Here is a 15,577-nt window from a genome sequence, read left to right on the forward strand (position 1 = left end):
GATTGAGTGTCTTCTGAACTCCCTCACAGTCAGTGGACTTTTCTAGTACAGTAACCTACTACAACTTTTGTTTTCTCTCAGTTCCTGGCCAAATTGCCCATGTCTTTAATTTATCCCAAGCTTATCAAATCCTTGATTCTTCACCCACAGTTTTCCCATACTTTTGATCTCATTTCCTTTGTTTCTACAGAGACTCTATGGATTATATTCACATCAAGTCAATACACGTTTGTGAAAATGTTTTTTAATTAAAAAAAGATACAAAACAGATTGTTCGTTACATCTCCTATGTCAAAATAAAGCTATAAAATGTGCAGGATTATTGTAAGGTCTTGTAAAAGCTGTCCTCTGCTTCATGTGTTTTCAGACACTGAAAGTGGTTCCCGGAAGAGCTTCAAAATGTGATCTTCAAGAAGTTTTTGCACTGTAAACAAGTTGGAAGACTTGTCAGTTATTAATTAATACAATTAAAATGTATTATTTGTTATATTAATATATTGTAGCGAATGACTCTTGCCTTTTTTGTGGCCCAATGCAACAGCAAGAGCAACAGGACTGTAGCCAGAGTCTGCTTCAAACGTGATATCTGCCCCACATCCTAAACACAAACTTACTTTAGTTTATCATCACTAATAATAAAATGCATGAATATTTTGAAGACTTACTTAAGAGAGCTTCAACACATTTTGTGTGATTCCCACGTACTGCATACAGAAGAGGGGTCCCACCATTCTGTTAGAAAGTGAGTTAGAAAGTTTCTGCAGTATTTAATAGTTGTGTATGATGTATTTGTAAAGTTTTACAAACATTTTCAGAATAATGAAACTGCTCATACCCAGTCATAGGAATCAATATCAACACCATGTTGTAGGAGAATATTAACAATATCGGCAAATCCTCCTGCGCTGGCCAAAGACAAGGCACTTTCTCGTTCTCTAGCGAGTGTTCTCGGATCTGCTCCCTGATATAATATAATATAAAATAAATAAAAAGAATATATATATGTATACGCAGTGCCCTCCAAAAGTATTGGAACAGTAAAGACAAAATTGTTCTGTTGGCTGTGGAGTCAAGACATTTACAAATATGATTAAAAGATGAATATGAGACAAAACTACAGAATGTCACATTTTATTATTGGGTGATTCAACACATATATGTTTTATCAGCTAAGAAGTTCAGCACTTTTAGAGTTTCATCCCTCTATCTGATGTGAGCATAAGTATTGGAACAGTTGCCTCACAGGTCTTTCTAAGTGATCAGCTGTGTCCTGTTGCATTAATTCTTCAGATATTAAAAGCAGGGAATGTGTCGTATCAGTTATATCCATTACTTCTGCATTCTGAATCTTGCATTCGATGATGACACACACAAACCAGGATGAAGACGAGGGAGCTGACTTTGAGAGAAAAGCAAGCAATTTGGATGCTAAAAGAAAAGAGGAAGTCAATTAGAGCTAAAGCAAAAACAAAGGGCATGGAGAAATCAAGAGTTTGGAAACCACCAGCGACACCAGCAACCAACAACAACCTGATCAGCTGAGAAAACAACAGTAGTTGATGACAGACAAATCATAAAAGCTGTGAAAGTGAACCCTAAAAGACATGTCTGTAAAATCACCAACAACTTCCAGAAAGCTGGGGTGATGCTCTGACAATCTACTGTCCTCAGGAGACTTTGACACAGAATTACAGATGCTACACAGCAAGATGCAAACCTCTGACCAGCACCAAAAATAGAAAGGCAAGATTAGAGTTAGCAAAAAAGCACAAAGGTGAGCCAGAAGAGTTTTGGTACTGTGTTTATGGACCGATGAGACAAAGATGAACCTTTATCTAAGTGATGGGAAAGCAAAAATGTGGAGAAAAAAAAGGGAACTGCAATGATCCCAAGCATACAGCCTCATCTGTAAAGCATGGTGGAGGTGGAGGTGGTGTCATGGCATGGGCATGCATCTGCCTCTGGCCCTCTCAACTTTACTGATGACTTAATGTATGATGACAGTAGCAGAATGAATTTGGAAGGGTAAAAAAACATCTTGCCTACCAATATTCAAGAAAATGCCACCAGATTCATTGGGAAGTGCTTCACATTGCATCAGGACAATGACCCAAAACACCCTGCCAGTTCAGTCAAGGAATTTATAAGAGCAAAGAAATGGAAAGTCTTAAGATTGCTCAAATCAATCTCCAGATTTAAATCCGATTGAACATGAATTTCACCAGCTGAAGAGGAGAGTAAAGGCAGAAACTCCCCAAAACAAGCAACAATTGGAATTGGCTGCATTAAAGGCTGGGAAAAGTATTTCAAAGGATGAGACCAAGAGTCTGGTGATGTCTATGGGTCACAGACTCACTGCTGTGATTGTGTGCAAGGGATCTGCAACTAAATAATAGCTTTTAATCTTTTATATCTGCCTTATGTTCAACTGTCCCAATACTTATGCTCACCTCAGATAGAGGGATGAACTCTAAAAGTGCTGTTCTTTTTATTTGGTAAAACATATATGTGCTGAAACGGCTAATAATAAAATGTGACCTACATTTCACTGCTGGTTATACCCTGTATAATTGTGTATGTGACAAATAAAAACTCTTGAATCTCTTGAATCTTGACATTCTGTAGTTTTGTCTCATATTCATCTTTTAATCATATTTGCAAATGTCTTGACTCCACAGCCAACAGAGCAATTTTGTCTTTACTGTTCCAATACTTATGGAGGGCACTGTATATAGTCCAGGCGTAGTGGCTAGAAAAATGTGTATTTCTCACCTTCTGAAGGAGGAACTCCACCATCATTATCTCTCCAAATGCAGCAGCCCACATTAGTGATGTGAAACCTCGCTCATCTTGACTGTTAAGTAGAGAGCTGTCTGCAAGATTACATACATATTCATTCATTCATTCGTTCGTTTATTTGTGCATGCATGCTGGATGCCCATATTTATTTATGTATGTTGTATATTTATTGATACCTTTAGATAAATGTAATTCCAGTTGTGAAATCTCTCCATGAGCTGCCAGCTGATGAATTGAGAGGTCTACAAGACATAATTAAATGCCATACTTACATTTAAAAAGACTATTAAATGCCTGCATTTGAAATCTAGCTATTATATCTATAGAAGGAGGTGGCAGACTCACTGTCTAAAGTGGCAGGTCGGACTGTGACCTCATTCCCCCGCTGTTTATTTGTCAGAGTTGTCGAGTGGTTTACAGCATTCTCATCATTTCGGTTTTCCATAATCACTTATCATTACACCTGCTTTAAATGCACGCAATATAGAAAATATAAAGAAATAGCTAATAAACAAGATTAGCGCCAATTATTATGCATAATTAGTTAATAATACTCATATAAAATAACAAAATATGACTTAGTAGACTCTTACCTTCGATTGTTTACATGATCTTAAACTTCACAGGTTCGTATGTGCTGCTTTTGTTTCCTGATTCGGTTGCAAAAGTGAAACTGAAATAGAAGTTCATTGAACTCGCGCACATTCAAAGTCTATTGAATGATATATGAAACAGAAGACTACTTTACTCATAATATATATCTTACTTCTGGCTGCAAAATGAATCGCATCTTGTTTAACAATTCGAGTTGGGGCACTAGCTTGAAGTGGGTTTCGTGAACGAGTCGGGATTGGGGGTGAACGAATCTTTTAGGAATCGTTTCAGTTCACTTTCATGTACTGATTCCTTGAGGCGCGTGACTGCTTCGAAGATTGACTACAGACGGAGCCAATAGCATTTGAGTGCGAGCTGGGAAGGAGTATTTGATTGGTTGGATCTACTGATCAATACGCCCCCTTCGTCTGTCTGTCTGTCTACCTTTAATTATTTATGCTATTAATGTTTGTTGTCTTTTTCAATAGTTCACAACAGCCTCATGAACATCAGCTTCCTAGATAGTGAAATACATGGGTGAAAAAATATCTTATTTGTTGTCTTTTCTGGAGAAAACGTATAATTCTTCAGAGCTTATATACTTAGTAGACTTTTTAAAAAAACAAGTTGTTTACAATTTTAATAAGACTTTTTTAGAGGCTTTTTTCAATGACGCTGTCAAATACCTGCGTAAACATCTGCAGATGAACGATCCAGTTAATTCTTATTGGTGAACCGATTCAAATGATTCGATGAATCATAATCTCCAGAACTAGTGGCTAGGAACTAGTTATTGGCCTGATGTTACTCCGGATGATGTTTTGGGAGCACACTTGTAGGGAAATAGCTGCGCTTTGATAATACAGAAGGGCATATGTTAATATTTCATAAAAATGGAGGATCAAGAAATGCAGTTGAAAGTAAAAAGGGGTATACCATGGACAGATTCTTGTTTTATAATCAATAACGACTCGGTGTACTTGTGTTTACATGATCTTTACAATACTGAATGTATTAGTCTGATTTGAGATTAGATATAATTTGAAATGAAGAGATACTGATGACATGTTTTGTTTATTTCTGCTGCAGTGACTGATAAATTCACAGAGAGTATGTATGTTTTGGCCAATGAACCGTCGATAGCGCTTTATAGGTTACAGGAGCACGTCAGGAAATCCCTACCAGAGCTCGTGCAACACAAGGTACCTTATTTTAATGTGTTTCATTTGTTGCCTAGCCTATATTTCAGTAATACAGACAGCACATTTGCCTAAACACTTCAATTTGGTTATTTTTTTTTTTAATATTTGCCTGAATGATTAATATATAACCTGCCATAGTAGAATCTCACTTTAAATAGTAAATTATAAAATAAATACTATTTTTTGCTGGAAAACAATGTCATACCGTGTAGTATATTACTGATTTATTATTTCCTGTTACAAGCAACTGTTAAAAACCTAATCTTTTCAAAACAGTCTACACTTATTAGTTTAACTTAACCTTTTTAATAGGGTGTTTGTTATTTTCTGTTCTATGTTTTGTCATGTTTTATTGTTGTTATTTATTGTGTTAAGTATTATATATTATTGTTAGTGCTGTCAAACGATAAAAAGTTTTTGTTTACGTGATATACACACTCACCTAAAGGATTATTAGGAACACCTGCTCAATTTCTCATTAATGCAATTATCTAATCAACCAATCACATGGCAGTTGCTTCAATGCATTTAGGGGTGTGGTCCTGGTCAAGACAATCTCCTGAACTCCAAACTGAATGTCAGAATGGGAAAGAAAGGTGATTTAAGCAATTTTGAGCGTGGCATGGTTGTTTGTGCCAGACGGGCCGGTCTGAGTATTTCACAATCTGCTCAGTTACTGGGATTTTCACGCACAACCATTTCTAGGGTTTACAAAGAATGGTGTGAAAAGGGAAAAACATCCAGTATGCGGCAGTCCTGTGTTGAAGACTGGGAAAATGTTGCCTGGTCTGATGAGTCTTGATTTCTGTTGAGACATTCAGATGGTAGAGTCAGAATTTGGCGTAAACAGAATGAGAACATGGATCCATCATGCCTTGTTACCACTGTGCAGGCTGGTGGTGGTGGTGTAATGGTGTGGGGGATGTTTTCTTGGCACACTTTAGGCCCCTTAGTGCCAATTGGGCATCGTTTAAATGCCACGGCCTACCTGAGCATTGTTTCTGACCATGTCCATCCCTTTATGACCACCATGTACCCATCCTCTGATGGCTACTTCCAGCAGGATAATGCACCATGTCACAAAGCTCGAATCATTTCAAATTGGTTTTTGAACATGACAATGAGTTCACTTTACTAAAATGGCCCCCACAGTCACCAGATCTCAACCCAATAGAGCATCTTTGGGATGTGGTGGAACGGGAGCTTCGTGCCCTGGATGTGCATCCCACAAATCTCCATCAACTGCAAGATGCTATCCTATCAATATGGGCCAACATTTCTAAAGAATGCTTTCAGCACCTTGTTGAATCAATGCCACGTAGAATTAAGGCAGTTCTGAAGGCGAAAGGGGGTCAAACACAGTATTAGTATGGTGTTCCTAATAATCCTTTAGGTGAGTGTATGTATGTGTGTACTGTGTATATTTATTATGCATATATAAAGACACACATACAGCATGTATTTTGAAAATATTTACATGTGTATATTTATAGTCATAAATTATATCATGTATAAATATATTTCATATATAAACGTAACATTTTTCTTAAATGTACATGCATGTGTGTGTATTTATATATACATAATAAATATACACAGTACACACATGTATTATGTAAACAAAATCTTTTATATTGGATACGATTAATCATTTGACAGCACTAATTATAGTCTTATGTTTTCATTTTTTTGTAGTGCTTTGGGTATGATAAAGCACATTATATATAAATTGTATTATCATTATTACATTACCAAGCTGACTTAAGTGTTGTACTGATTTATTGTAGACAGACATGCAGGTGTTGTGTATTTATTTAGTTGTATTGTCTTTTATTTGTATTTTTGTAGTACTTTGGATATGGGAAACCGGCATTATAAATAAAATATTCATTATCATCATCATTTTATTATCAAGTTGACCCAAGTGTTGTAATTATGAATTTGTAGACTGATATGCAGATATGCATTTATTTTGCTTTATCATTGTTATTTATTGTATTTTCTTTTATATTTGTATTTTTGTAGTGCTTTGGGTATGAGAAAAGTGCATTATAAACAAAAATATATATTTATTGTTAATATATTAGCAAGTTGACTGAAGTGCCATGATGAATTGTGAATTTGTAGACAGACATGCAGAGTTGGGAGGAACAAAGTCAAGGAGCAATCTACACTGTTGAATATGCATGCAGGTAAGAAATGCATTACATAAATTATTTATATTATGTAGTGCTTTATTTAATGTACTTCATGTCTGTTTTTTGTGTGTGTGTCTGTGTCTTTCAGTGCAGTTAAAAGCATGACGAATAGTAGTCTCTATTTCAAGAACATAGACGGTCTGCTCCGGCAAGCCATTTCACTGAAGGAACATATCAGCGGCTCGCAGGGTCGAAGGTTGTAGTCACTATCCATTTTAATGCAATCACATGCATTTATGTTCTTATTTATTTATTTATTTTTAGTTTTATATATCACTTCACTGTTAAATGTAAATGTGACATTGGCTTCCTGTAGTTTTTCTTTGCTTGTTTGCTTCACTTTTAATTTGCTCGCTTTTTCTGTTTTTAAACATACATGTTACTTCAGTGCTGTGAACCCTGCAATTAATCCAAACGATACACCCACACACACTTCAGTCACACCATCTTGACTCATGGAAATCTTTCTCCAAGGTTAGTTTTACTTCATTTTTGTTTCTTTCTGCATCACGCATACAGTGTTAGTGGTAATTTGATAGTTTATGTACAAAATTTCATTTAAAAAAAACTATTCATAGTATTTATTATGACAGAAATCTTAAATGCCTATTCAGATCAGCTTCTCCCATGAGTTATTCAATTATGCATTTTTTATTAACTTTTATAGTTCTATTGTTCTGTTCCAAAATATGTCTTTCTAGTAAAAAAGAGAACAATTCACTATCCTTCAGCTACACAAATTCTCAAGTATTTCAGTAGTAATTTCACATTTTAACAATTAGTGATCTAACACCTGTCAGTTGATTTTAGGTGTACAAAAATACATCGATTTTTACACATTTCGCTTTAAACGTCACATAAATAATTTAGGCTGCAATAATTTGACGAAAAAGCAGTACTATTGTGAAATATTATTACAATTTAAAGTAAGTATTTTCTATTTTAATATATTTTATTCATCTTCCTGTGATGCAAAGCTGAATTTTCAGTATCATTATCATTACCCTCAGTGTCTCATAAAAAAACAATTATTTAAACTGCAATAATATTTCACAATATTAATGTTTTTACCATGTAAATGTTTTCATCAAATAAATGCAGGCTTACAGAGCTTAAGAGACTTCTTTCAAAAACATTAAAAAAAATTGTAATTATTTCAAAATTTTGGCCGCAATGTCTATGCGCATATATTAAATGAGGCCTATTATATAAAGCCACGTAATGTAATGTCTATAATGCCCATCTTAAAAGGTTAAAATTGTCATTAATTACTCACCCTCATGTCGTTCCAAACCCGGAAGAACTTTGTTCATATTCGGAACACAAATTAAGATATTTTTGATGAAATCCGAGAGCTTTCTAACCCTCCCAATGACAGCAAGGAAACTACCACAGTAGGGATGTAACGGTAGGAAAATTTCTCATCACGATTATAGTGACCAAAATTATCATGGTTATCAGTATTATCACGGTATTGTTAAAATGTGCTGGAGATGCTCAAAAAGTACCGATACATAAATCATTTCACCAAGTTTTATACTTAAAAACAGAAACTGCACGCAGGCTGAATGTAAAAGTGTCTGTAAATCCACTCTCTGACAGCAGGTGGCGCTTTATATGGAAAAGATGAATTACAGCTGATTCCCGTGAACTCCTCGAACAAAGCAGCATTGTGTTTAAGAACACTTCCTTTAGGTATTACAGGGAGCTGAGATGAAAACAAAATGCCATTGAATCTTTTCTGAAGACAGTCAGATCCTTCAGAGGTACATTCATATAATTAATTCACTGATATATTCATTTGTATAATTCCCTCAGCACTCTTTTAAAACCTCCCAGCTTTTCCGCCCTGTTTTCACTCAGAATGAAACTACTCTGCACGCTGTGCGCACGTGACACTGTTACACTCTGCTTTATGCTGGACAGTATTTATTTATCCTGAGTTGTTCAGATCGCGGTAATCGAATACGGTTTTAGTGATAAATTAAAATATGAAACGGTAATACTAACCGTGGGGAATTTTATCATGATTTATCGTCAAACCGGTAATCGTTACATCCCTATACCACAGTCAAGGCACATAAACGTATTAAGGAGATCGGTAAAATAGTCCATGTGACATCAGGGGTTTAACCGTAATTTTACGACGCTATGAGAATACTTTTTGCGTGCAAAGAAAATAATAATTTATTCTGCAATTTATTCTGCGTCTTCTGGCATTTTGTAGAGTTCCCCAGAACGTAATCAACGTAATGAGCGTTGTTTACGTTCAGCATGCGCGCGTGGACTACTGAACGTAAACAGTGCTGATTACGTTGATAACGTTCTGTGATATTCTCCAAAATGGTAGAAGACAGTAACTCGGGGACAAGAATTGTTGAATAAATTACGTTGTTCTTGTTTTCTTTGCACAAAAAAAAAAATTCTTAGCTCCGTAAAATTACGGTTGCGCCACTGATGTCATATTGACTATTTTACCGATCTCCTTGCTACGTTTCTGGACCTGGGAACATTGCAGTTGCGTTGCTGTCTATGGAGGATCAGAGAGCTCTCAGATTTCATCAAAAATATCTTAATCTCTGTCCCAAAGATGAAGGGAGGTCTTCCAGGTTTGGAACAACCTGAGGGTGAGTAATTAATGACAGAATTTTCATTTTTTGGTGAAGTTTAACACTGAACTGGATGTGATACCATTCATACTAAAGTTGAATCCTTGATCGTGGCTTTTCGAGCAAGTACAGCTCTCATCTCTCTGTTGACCCCATTCCAAGGTTTGGCCTGTGCTTGAAACAGGCCGGACTCTGTCGAAAGTGTCCGGTGCCTCCGTCCGCTCCCACTGCCACTGTACCCGTCCTTATCGCCGTGAGGACCATTAGATGCTGAGTACTGCGATTTAGGATCAATGTGAGCGGGGTTGATGAAGTGGCTGTGCAGGTTGGCTAAGCTGTGCTGCCTCTGTGGCTTTTCCGCAATACTTAGGTTCAGCGTACGAATTCCAGCGATGTTTTCATGGTTGCTGTGGTACATAGTGTGGGCATGTTCATTGCGGAAGTGTTTGGCTGTATGTGCGGACCGTATTAGGGAGTGAATAACAATAAGTAGCAGGACGAGAACACCGGAAGAAAGCACGCACACGCTGGCTATGCCCGTCTCAACTTCAAACACCAATAACATGTAAATAGACATGGCTGTGAGGGGAAAAAAATAAGTATTTGTCAAATCACTTCATGCTGTGTCATCTGAATGATGAATATAAATTAATATATTGTTGTTTTCAACAGGAAAAGAGCTTTGGATTCTGGCATGCTAAAGGATGGAGGAGAAAAGCACAGCTCTGGGATATAAACTGATGAAGATCTGGATAAAACCGTATACCATATTCACTTGGTTCTGCCACTTCATATTAATGATGATTGCTACTCTAAAATATGGAAGCCCATTGTCAAATCCAAGTTACAAAATAAAAATTCTGAGTTTAAAATAAGAAATAAATACATATAGTGAGATAAAAAGTCAAAATTGGGAGTTGCAACTCAAAGAATATACTGCAATTGCAAGACTTAATGAAACATTATATAGTCACAATTTGCAAGGTTTAAAGTCAAATTGAAAAAGTTAAATTCACAGTTGGGAAATATAAAGTTGCAACTGCAAAGAAAATATTGCATTTGCAAGATTTAATGTAATATTGAAGTGATGATGTTACATTATAAAATTTAAATACACAATTATGAAATGTTATGTCTCAATTAGCAAAAAAAGTTGCAACTCCAAGAAAAAATAATTGTAATTGCTAAGTTTAATGTCTCACTGAAACATATAGAGTCACAAACAGAATATATAAAGTTGCAACTGCAAGGAAAATATCGGCGTTGCAAGATTTAATATTGCATTGTGAAATAAATTAACATTATGAGATACAAATTAAAAGTCACACTTGCAAGATATAAAGTCATGACTGCCACTTTTTCTTTATTCTGAGGCAGAAATGGGCTTCCTTACTAAAAATAAAGTAAATCTTTTGATATAGACATACATTTATAAGCTGCTTTAGGTGTTTTGGTTACAATTTGTTCACATTTTGCACATTAATTTGTTGTAATAAGGTCAATGTAACTTCTGTAAATGTGTATATACTGAACTTAATAATTAAAGTTTTTAATTATAATTCATGACATGACTTCCATATGGTTTTTGTGTAGCACTTACCAGCTAAGTAAACTGAAACTCCAAGGCAAAACAGTCCAATGGTCACATGCCGAACAACTCTGCTATCCAATAGAAACCAGTCGGCCCTTAAGATATAACCAAAAACTGAGATCATTTCTTTTTGTATGGAAGAGTAGCAGGGCCTCAGTTTGCAAAACAAATAGACTGATTTCAAAGACCTGCTAGAATAGGCAACAAGTCATGCTGTTCTTTAAATTAGAAGTGATTTTAAAATGTTCAAACCTGGGTTATATTGTTCTGGAGGGCAATATTAAATTCAGAAGTCCATTAAATGTCATTTACCTTCGATATACAGTGTGGCCCCCAAAAATATTTGGATATTTGAGCTATATAGCATTTTTCTCATTTTTTTGTTCCTCAATGTCTTTCAAGGTTATTTTTAGTTGTTGAATAAAGAAATTCTCCTCAAGTTCTCACAGGTGTGATTCATCACATTTACTATGAATATGTTCCACTAATGTTCAACAACCAAAAACTGTCCAAATGATTTTTGTATTAAGGGTTTTACAACTGTTTTATCACTTAACAAGCTCTTCTTGGGGAATGTTTTGAATTCTTTCAAATTTGGTTTGAGATTCTGAATCTAATTCTATGATAAAGTGTCTACATAAGCAAGTTTCTCCATTACCTTTGTGTATCTGGTTCTCCTCGGCATATTTCAGTAGCGAAATAGCTGTGAAGCAAACACACAACAACTGTGCTAAAGTTGAGTGTCAGAGACAAGGCTGAAAGGACCGTGGAAACGGGCATTAGCACAGCTGTGATCTCACTCGACGCTAAAGTAGATGAATCCTTTATAACAGCCTGTTGCGTTTGGAGCTGGAAGATCAAAATGACGGACAATACGGACATTATTGCGGACAAAGTCCCTAAAAACGCGAGGACCACGAGAGAACGCTGACTGTAGGAATGCGTCATGTCCGACAGTGAATAAATGCCTGATTTACTATGTAAACAAACCGCCAAATCCGCAATAGTCCATCAAAAAACGACGTGCTTCCACTTTTCCTCGATATCTCTCCACTATGTTTTCTGTTTGCGGGTTTCTTGACCAGGAAAACAAACGATGCTTGAGAGGCTGCTGTGGAATGCGCGTGCTCTCGTGCCGCTGTTGTTCAGTCAGAGCATGTGATCCACTTTAAATCCCCAGATTAAAAACTTTTTCTCATGCAACAATGGAGTTTTTATTTGGATTTATTCGCCTAAGCAATGCAGCAGCTTACTCGTCCTGTACTTATTTGGCTCTTGAGAACTTCTTTCCAAAGGAATGCACATGCCTGTCCATGTTTTGTTGTTCAGTGCATGCAACAGGTGCAGTGCACTAATTTAAGTAATACATTTTTCATAAAACATTCTGCGGGTGCCTCAAGCATAACCAAATTTAGTCTTCTTATTATGTATATTTTATATTTTAAAAGTTATAGGCTACATTGAGCCTATTTATTTAGCAGTCGCTTTTAGCACTCATACATCTGCAAGATGTCTGTTAAAGATCGCTTGATCTGGAAAGCATCTGCTGTCTGTGTGTACAAACATCGACACATACGTCTGTAAGAAGTCAGTTTTACATATATTCTAAATTATCTTAAAAACATCTAATAACAGTCTATTTGATAGGAAATGTCCTATAGATGTAGGCTATTACAGATGAGCAAGCACTCTAAACAATACGTCTTGAAGATGTAAATACAGACGTCTCTGTGATGTACATGTGCTAAACGACTTGTTTAGGAGGCAATAATCTGATAAGTGCTAGCAAAAAAAAAAAAAGAAGTTTCAAACATTGTCCAGACTAACACAAACTAGAAGAAGAAGGGATATAAGAATAGTAAAGGAATATTTTATAATATATAGGAATATTCCCAAATAAAATCAGGAAGACTTTTTAAAATTATGTTGTAGCTATAGGCCAATAATAAAAAAACTAAACATTAAAAACAACATCATGCAAGGACATTCTATTTTTATGTGTCTAAAGCAGTAACTTCATGCTGTTTCCTATTCTTTAACTAATAACTTAAGGAATGAGCTTGCTAGAATGCTAAAAAAAAATTTGGTTTTAGTGAAATGTGCCTACTTGCATGACAAGATCATAAAAACAGTGCATATTTATAGCGTCATTCACAAAAATATGTATATTATGATTTTTTTGCACAAAAATTGAACTATACACAACCAGAACGATTCATAGTTTTGGAAGAATGGACCATGGCTTGAGAGCAGTAAGGTTAGAGACCCTGCGACTGCATTGACTTTTTTGTGTGTTTTGAAAGTGGTGCAAACAGAGGTAGTAGTTGCTGCCTTTTAAAACTGATAAAGCTTTGCTTCGTTGCCTTAGAGACCAGCATTGCACTCTGGAGAACTCTTAAGGCAATGAAAGCTTTTTGAAAAAATAGCCCACATCCAATCACATGTTCTGGTTTCTAAGAACTAGTGCTTGATTATAAATTACAACATTCTATACAAGCAATGTCCTGATGAAAAAGGGAAAAACTATCATCTTCACTCTTCTTTTTGTATGTGACAGGTGAAGAAACAGGGCTGAAGACATAAAGAGCATCAAGCCTACGGTAGGTCTTTATCAGGAATATTTATATTTAAGTTTATTTAGCTAAAGGTGAAACGTTGCTTGTTACCTTAACCCTGAACCTGCAGGTGTTTTTTTTTCTCAGAATGGGCTGATGGGTCTGCCGCTGTGCTGAACGCGATAAGCCAGACACTAAAAAAAACATTGCCTGAAGAATCACCTAAACATGAACGCTGACCAGAGAGGCTATTTCTGAATCCGAGCGACTCACCACATGTTCAAAACTTCAGGCCGCTGATGTTGTCAAAAGCAGAAGTGAGAAGTTTCAGGGAAAATAGGTTGACACTTGATACTTTCCAGACTTTCATTTATTCGATATGAGATGCAGTTATGTCGAGTAGTTAGTATTATATAAACTGCTATAAATTTGACTTTACATGAAGGTTCCAGTTAACTTAAAAAGGTTTTACACTCTTAAAAATAACGGTTCCAAAAGGGAAGAACCATTCTGGGTTCCTCAAAGAACCTTTCAGTGAGCAGTTCTTAAAATAACAATATTTTTCTTAGTATGAAGAACTTTTTAATAATCTAAAGAATCTTTTTTGACTATAGAGAACATTTTGTGTAATGAAAAGGTTCCGTGGATGTTAAATGTTCTTAATGAAACCATTAATGCCAATAAAGAATTTTTAGAATTTGAACCTTTAGAGTGTACACTTTAGTACAATGTTCTACAAAGAAAAACGTATTCTTTACTTTATAATGAGGCTTTGAAGAACTGAGAAATTAATATAGTGATATGACAGTCTTAAAATGATTATGATTCTTTATGACTATTTAACTTTCTCACCTATTGTATTTCTGGATCAGAAATCCTATTAGACGTTTGAGTTTGGTTACATTTAATTATATTAATTGACATAAAATAAGAAAAAAGAAACATAATAGCCTTTAATTTAATTTAATTTAAAAATGCTCCAACCCTAAATGAAATCTTTATTTTCTCCATAAATTATAATGAATATTCAATATGCCTTTTTTAGGCAAGACACAGGCAAAATTGGTCTATTTGCATCCGTGGATTAGAGTTACAATACATTTTAGTGACATTTCCTCTTTTTTTTTTCAAGCCAGAAATCTCCACTTCAGTTCCACCGATTTATATAATATTCTTTAAAATAAGGATATATGTCAAATGTTTTTTGTTTTTGTTTTCTGTCTTTTGACAGTGTTTTACCTTTAATATGTCAACAAAATAAAATGACAATTTTGAACTTGGCTTTATAGTTTTTTTTCTTCTGGTAATGTATGCAAGTGCATATTTAATTACAAAATTCCTCATATGCCTCATTTAAATGTAACATTTCTGAAAACTTGTAATACAAATATATGTCTTAATGTACTGTGATTAATCAACTAGGGTGATATCTGCTAGTTGAAAGTCCCTCAAATTTTGACCCTTGGTGTCTTGCCTTAAAATCAATGTTTATATTTGTTCCTTCCAGACTGGAGGGAGCTTCCTGCAGGAGGGATGCTGAGGGACTTTCGGGAGCATGACATGAGGTTGCTGTTTCTTGCATCAGATGACATGCAGATTAAACTCTCAGAGGAGAACTAAAGCCATTGTGTTCATGAGTGAGAGATATTGGTAACCTCTTTATAGCATGTGAAGTAGATTTCTCTTGTGCATCTCATTGTCTCTTTTTATAGGAAGTAGTCTGTGGGTTCATAAGAGCCTGCTAAGATAAATTACAAGAATGGAAACTTGATAAAAATGACCTCTGAATGAAGTTCTGTGTCCTGTATGAAATTGTGAATATGTTATTATTTTTATAGTGATTTGAATACATATTTTGAGGTGGTTACCCTGTTGTAAAAAAATAATAATAATAATGATAGTGAATAGGAAAAAGTTAAATATATGTATTTAAAATTTGATGCATAGATATTTTAATTTATTTAATATATATATATATATATATATATTCATCATTTATTGATAATTTTCCCCTTAAAATATGAAGCAA

General features: G+C 35.2%; 3 protein-coding genes across 6 annotated transcripts; 1 reads left to right on the plus strand and 2 right to left on the minus strand.

Annotated features, from left to right (window-relative positions):
• Nucleotides 1-224: 224 nt before the first annotated feature.
• LOC306867366 (DNA-binding protein RFXANK-like) lies at nucleotides 225-3,687 on the minus strand. Of its 2 annotated transcripts, none has more exons than XM_079412977.1 (9): nucleotides 3,566-3,687; nucleotides 3,393-3,449; nucleotides 3,145-3,265; nucleotides 2,976-3,041; nucleotides 2,773-2,873; nucleotides 836-961; nucleotides 666-732; nucleotides 518-598; nucleotides 225-424 (listed from the first exon to the last, which is right to left on the minus strand). In XM_079412977.1, exons 3-9 carry the CDS (start codon nucleotides 3,242-3,244, stop codon nucleotides 354-356), a joined length of 612 nt encoding a protein of 203 aa, XP_079269103.1. In that variant the 5' UTR covers nucleotides 3,245-3,265; nucleotides 3,393-3,449; nucleotides 3,566-3,687; the 3' UTR covers nucleotides 225-353. The 2 variants fall into 2 exon arrangements, with proteins under 2 accessions (XP_079269103.1, XP_079269102.1); XM_079412976.1 differs by having other exon boundaries at nucleotides 3,393-3,472; nucleotides 3,566-3,657.
• A 512-nt stretch (nucleotides 3,688-4,199) lies between these two features.
• LOC306867489 (BLOC-1-related complex subunit 8-like) lies at nucleotides 4,200-11,665 on the plus strand. 3 transcript variants are annotated; one of them, XM_079413162.1, is made up of 6 exons: nucleotides 4,200-4,323; nucleotides 4,483-4,595; nucleotides 6,723-6,787; nucleotides 6,882-6,989; nucleotides 7,182-7,267; nucleotides 10,075-11,665. In XM_079413162.1, the coding sequence occupies exons 1-5, from the start codon at nucleotides 4,287-4,289 to the stop codon at nucleotides 7,243-7,245; spliced, it is 387 nt and encodes a 128-aa protein (XP_079269288.1). In that variant the 5' UTR covers nucleotides 4,200-4,286; the 3' UTR covers nucleotides 7,246-7,267; nucleotides 10,075-11,665. The 3 variants fall into 3 exon arrangements, with proteins under 3 accessions (XP_079269288.1, XP_079269289.1, XP_079269290.1); XM_079413163.1 differs by lacking the exon at nucleotides 7,182-7,267 and having other exon boundaries at nucleotides 4,212-4,323; nucleotides 10,075-11,431; XM_079413164.1 differs by lacking the exon at nucleotides 4,200-4,323 and having other exon boundaries at nucleotides 4,407-4,595; nucleotides 10,075-10,966.
• LOC306867488 (transmembrane protein 221-like) lies at nucleotides 7,264-12,149 on the minus strand. Its single transcript, XM_079413161.1, has 3 exons — nucleotides 11,652-12,149; nucleotides 11,003-11,088; nucleotides 7,264-9,981 (listed from the first exon to the last, which is right to left on the minus strand). Exons 1-3 carry the CDS (start codon nucleotides 11,939-11,941, stop codon nucleotides 9,488-9,490), a joined length of 870 nt encoding a protein of 289 aa, XP_079269287.1. The 5' UTR covers nucleotides 11,942-12,149; the 3' UTR covers nucleotides 7,264-9,487.
• Between the last annotated feature and the right edge of the window lie 3,428 nt (nucleotides 12,150-15,577).

Source organism: Barbus barbus (assembly GCF_936440315.1).
Source record: "Barbus barbus genome assembly, chromosome: 49".
Lineage (NCBI taxonomy): Eukaryota > Metazoa > Chordata > Actinopteri > Cypriniformes > Cyprinidae > Barbus > Barbus barbus.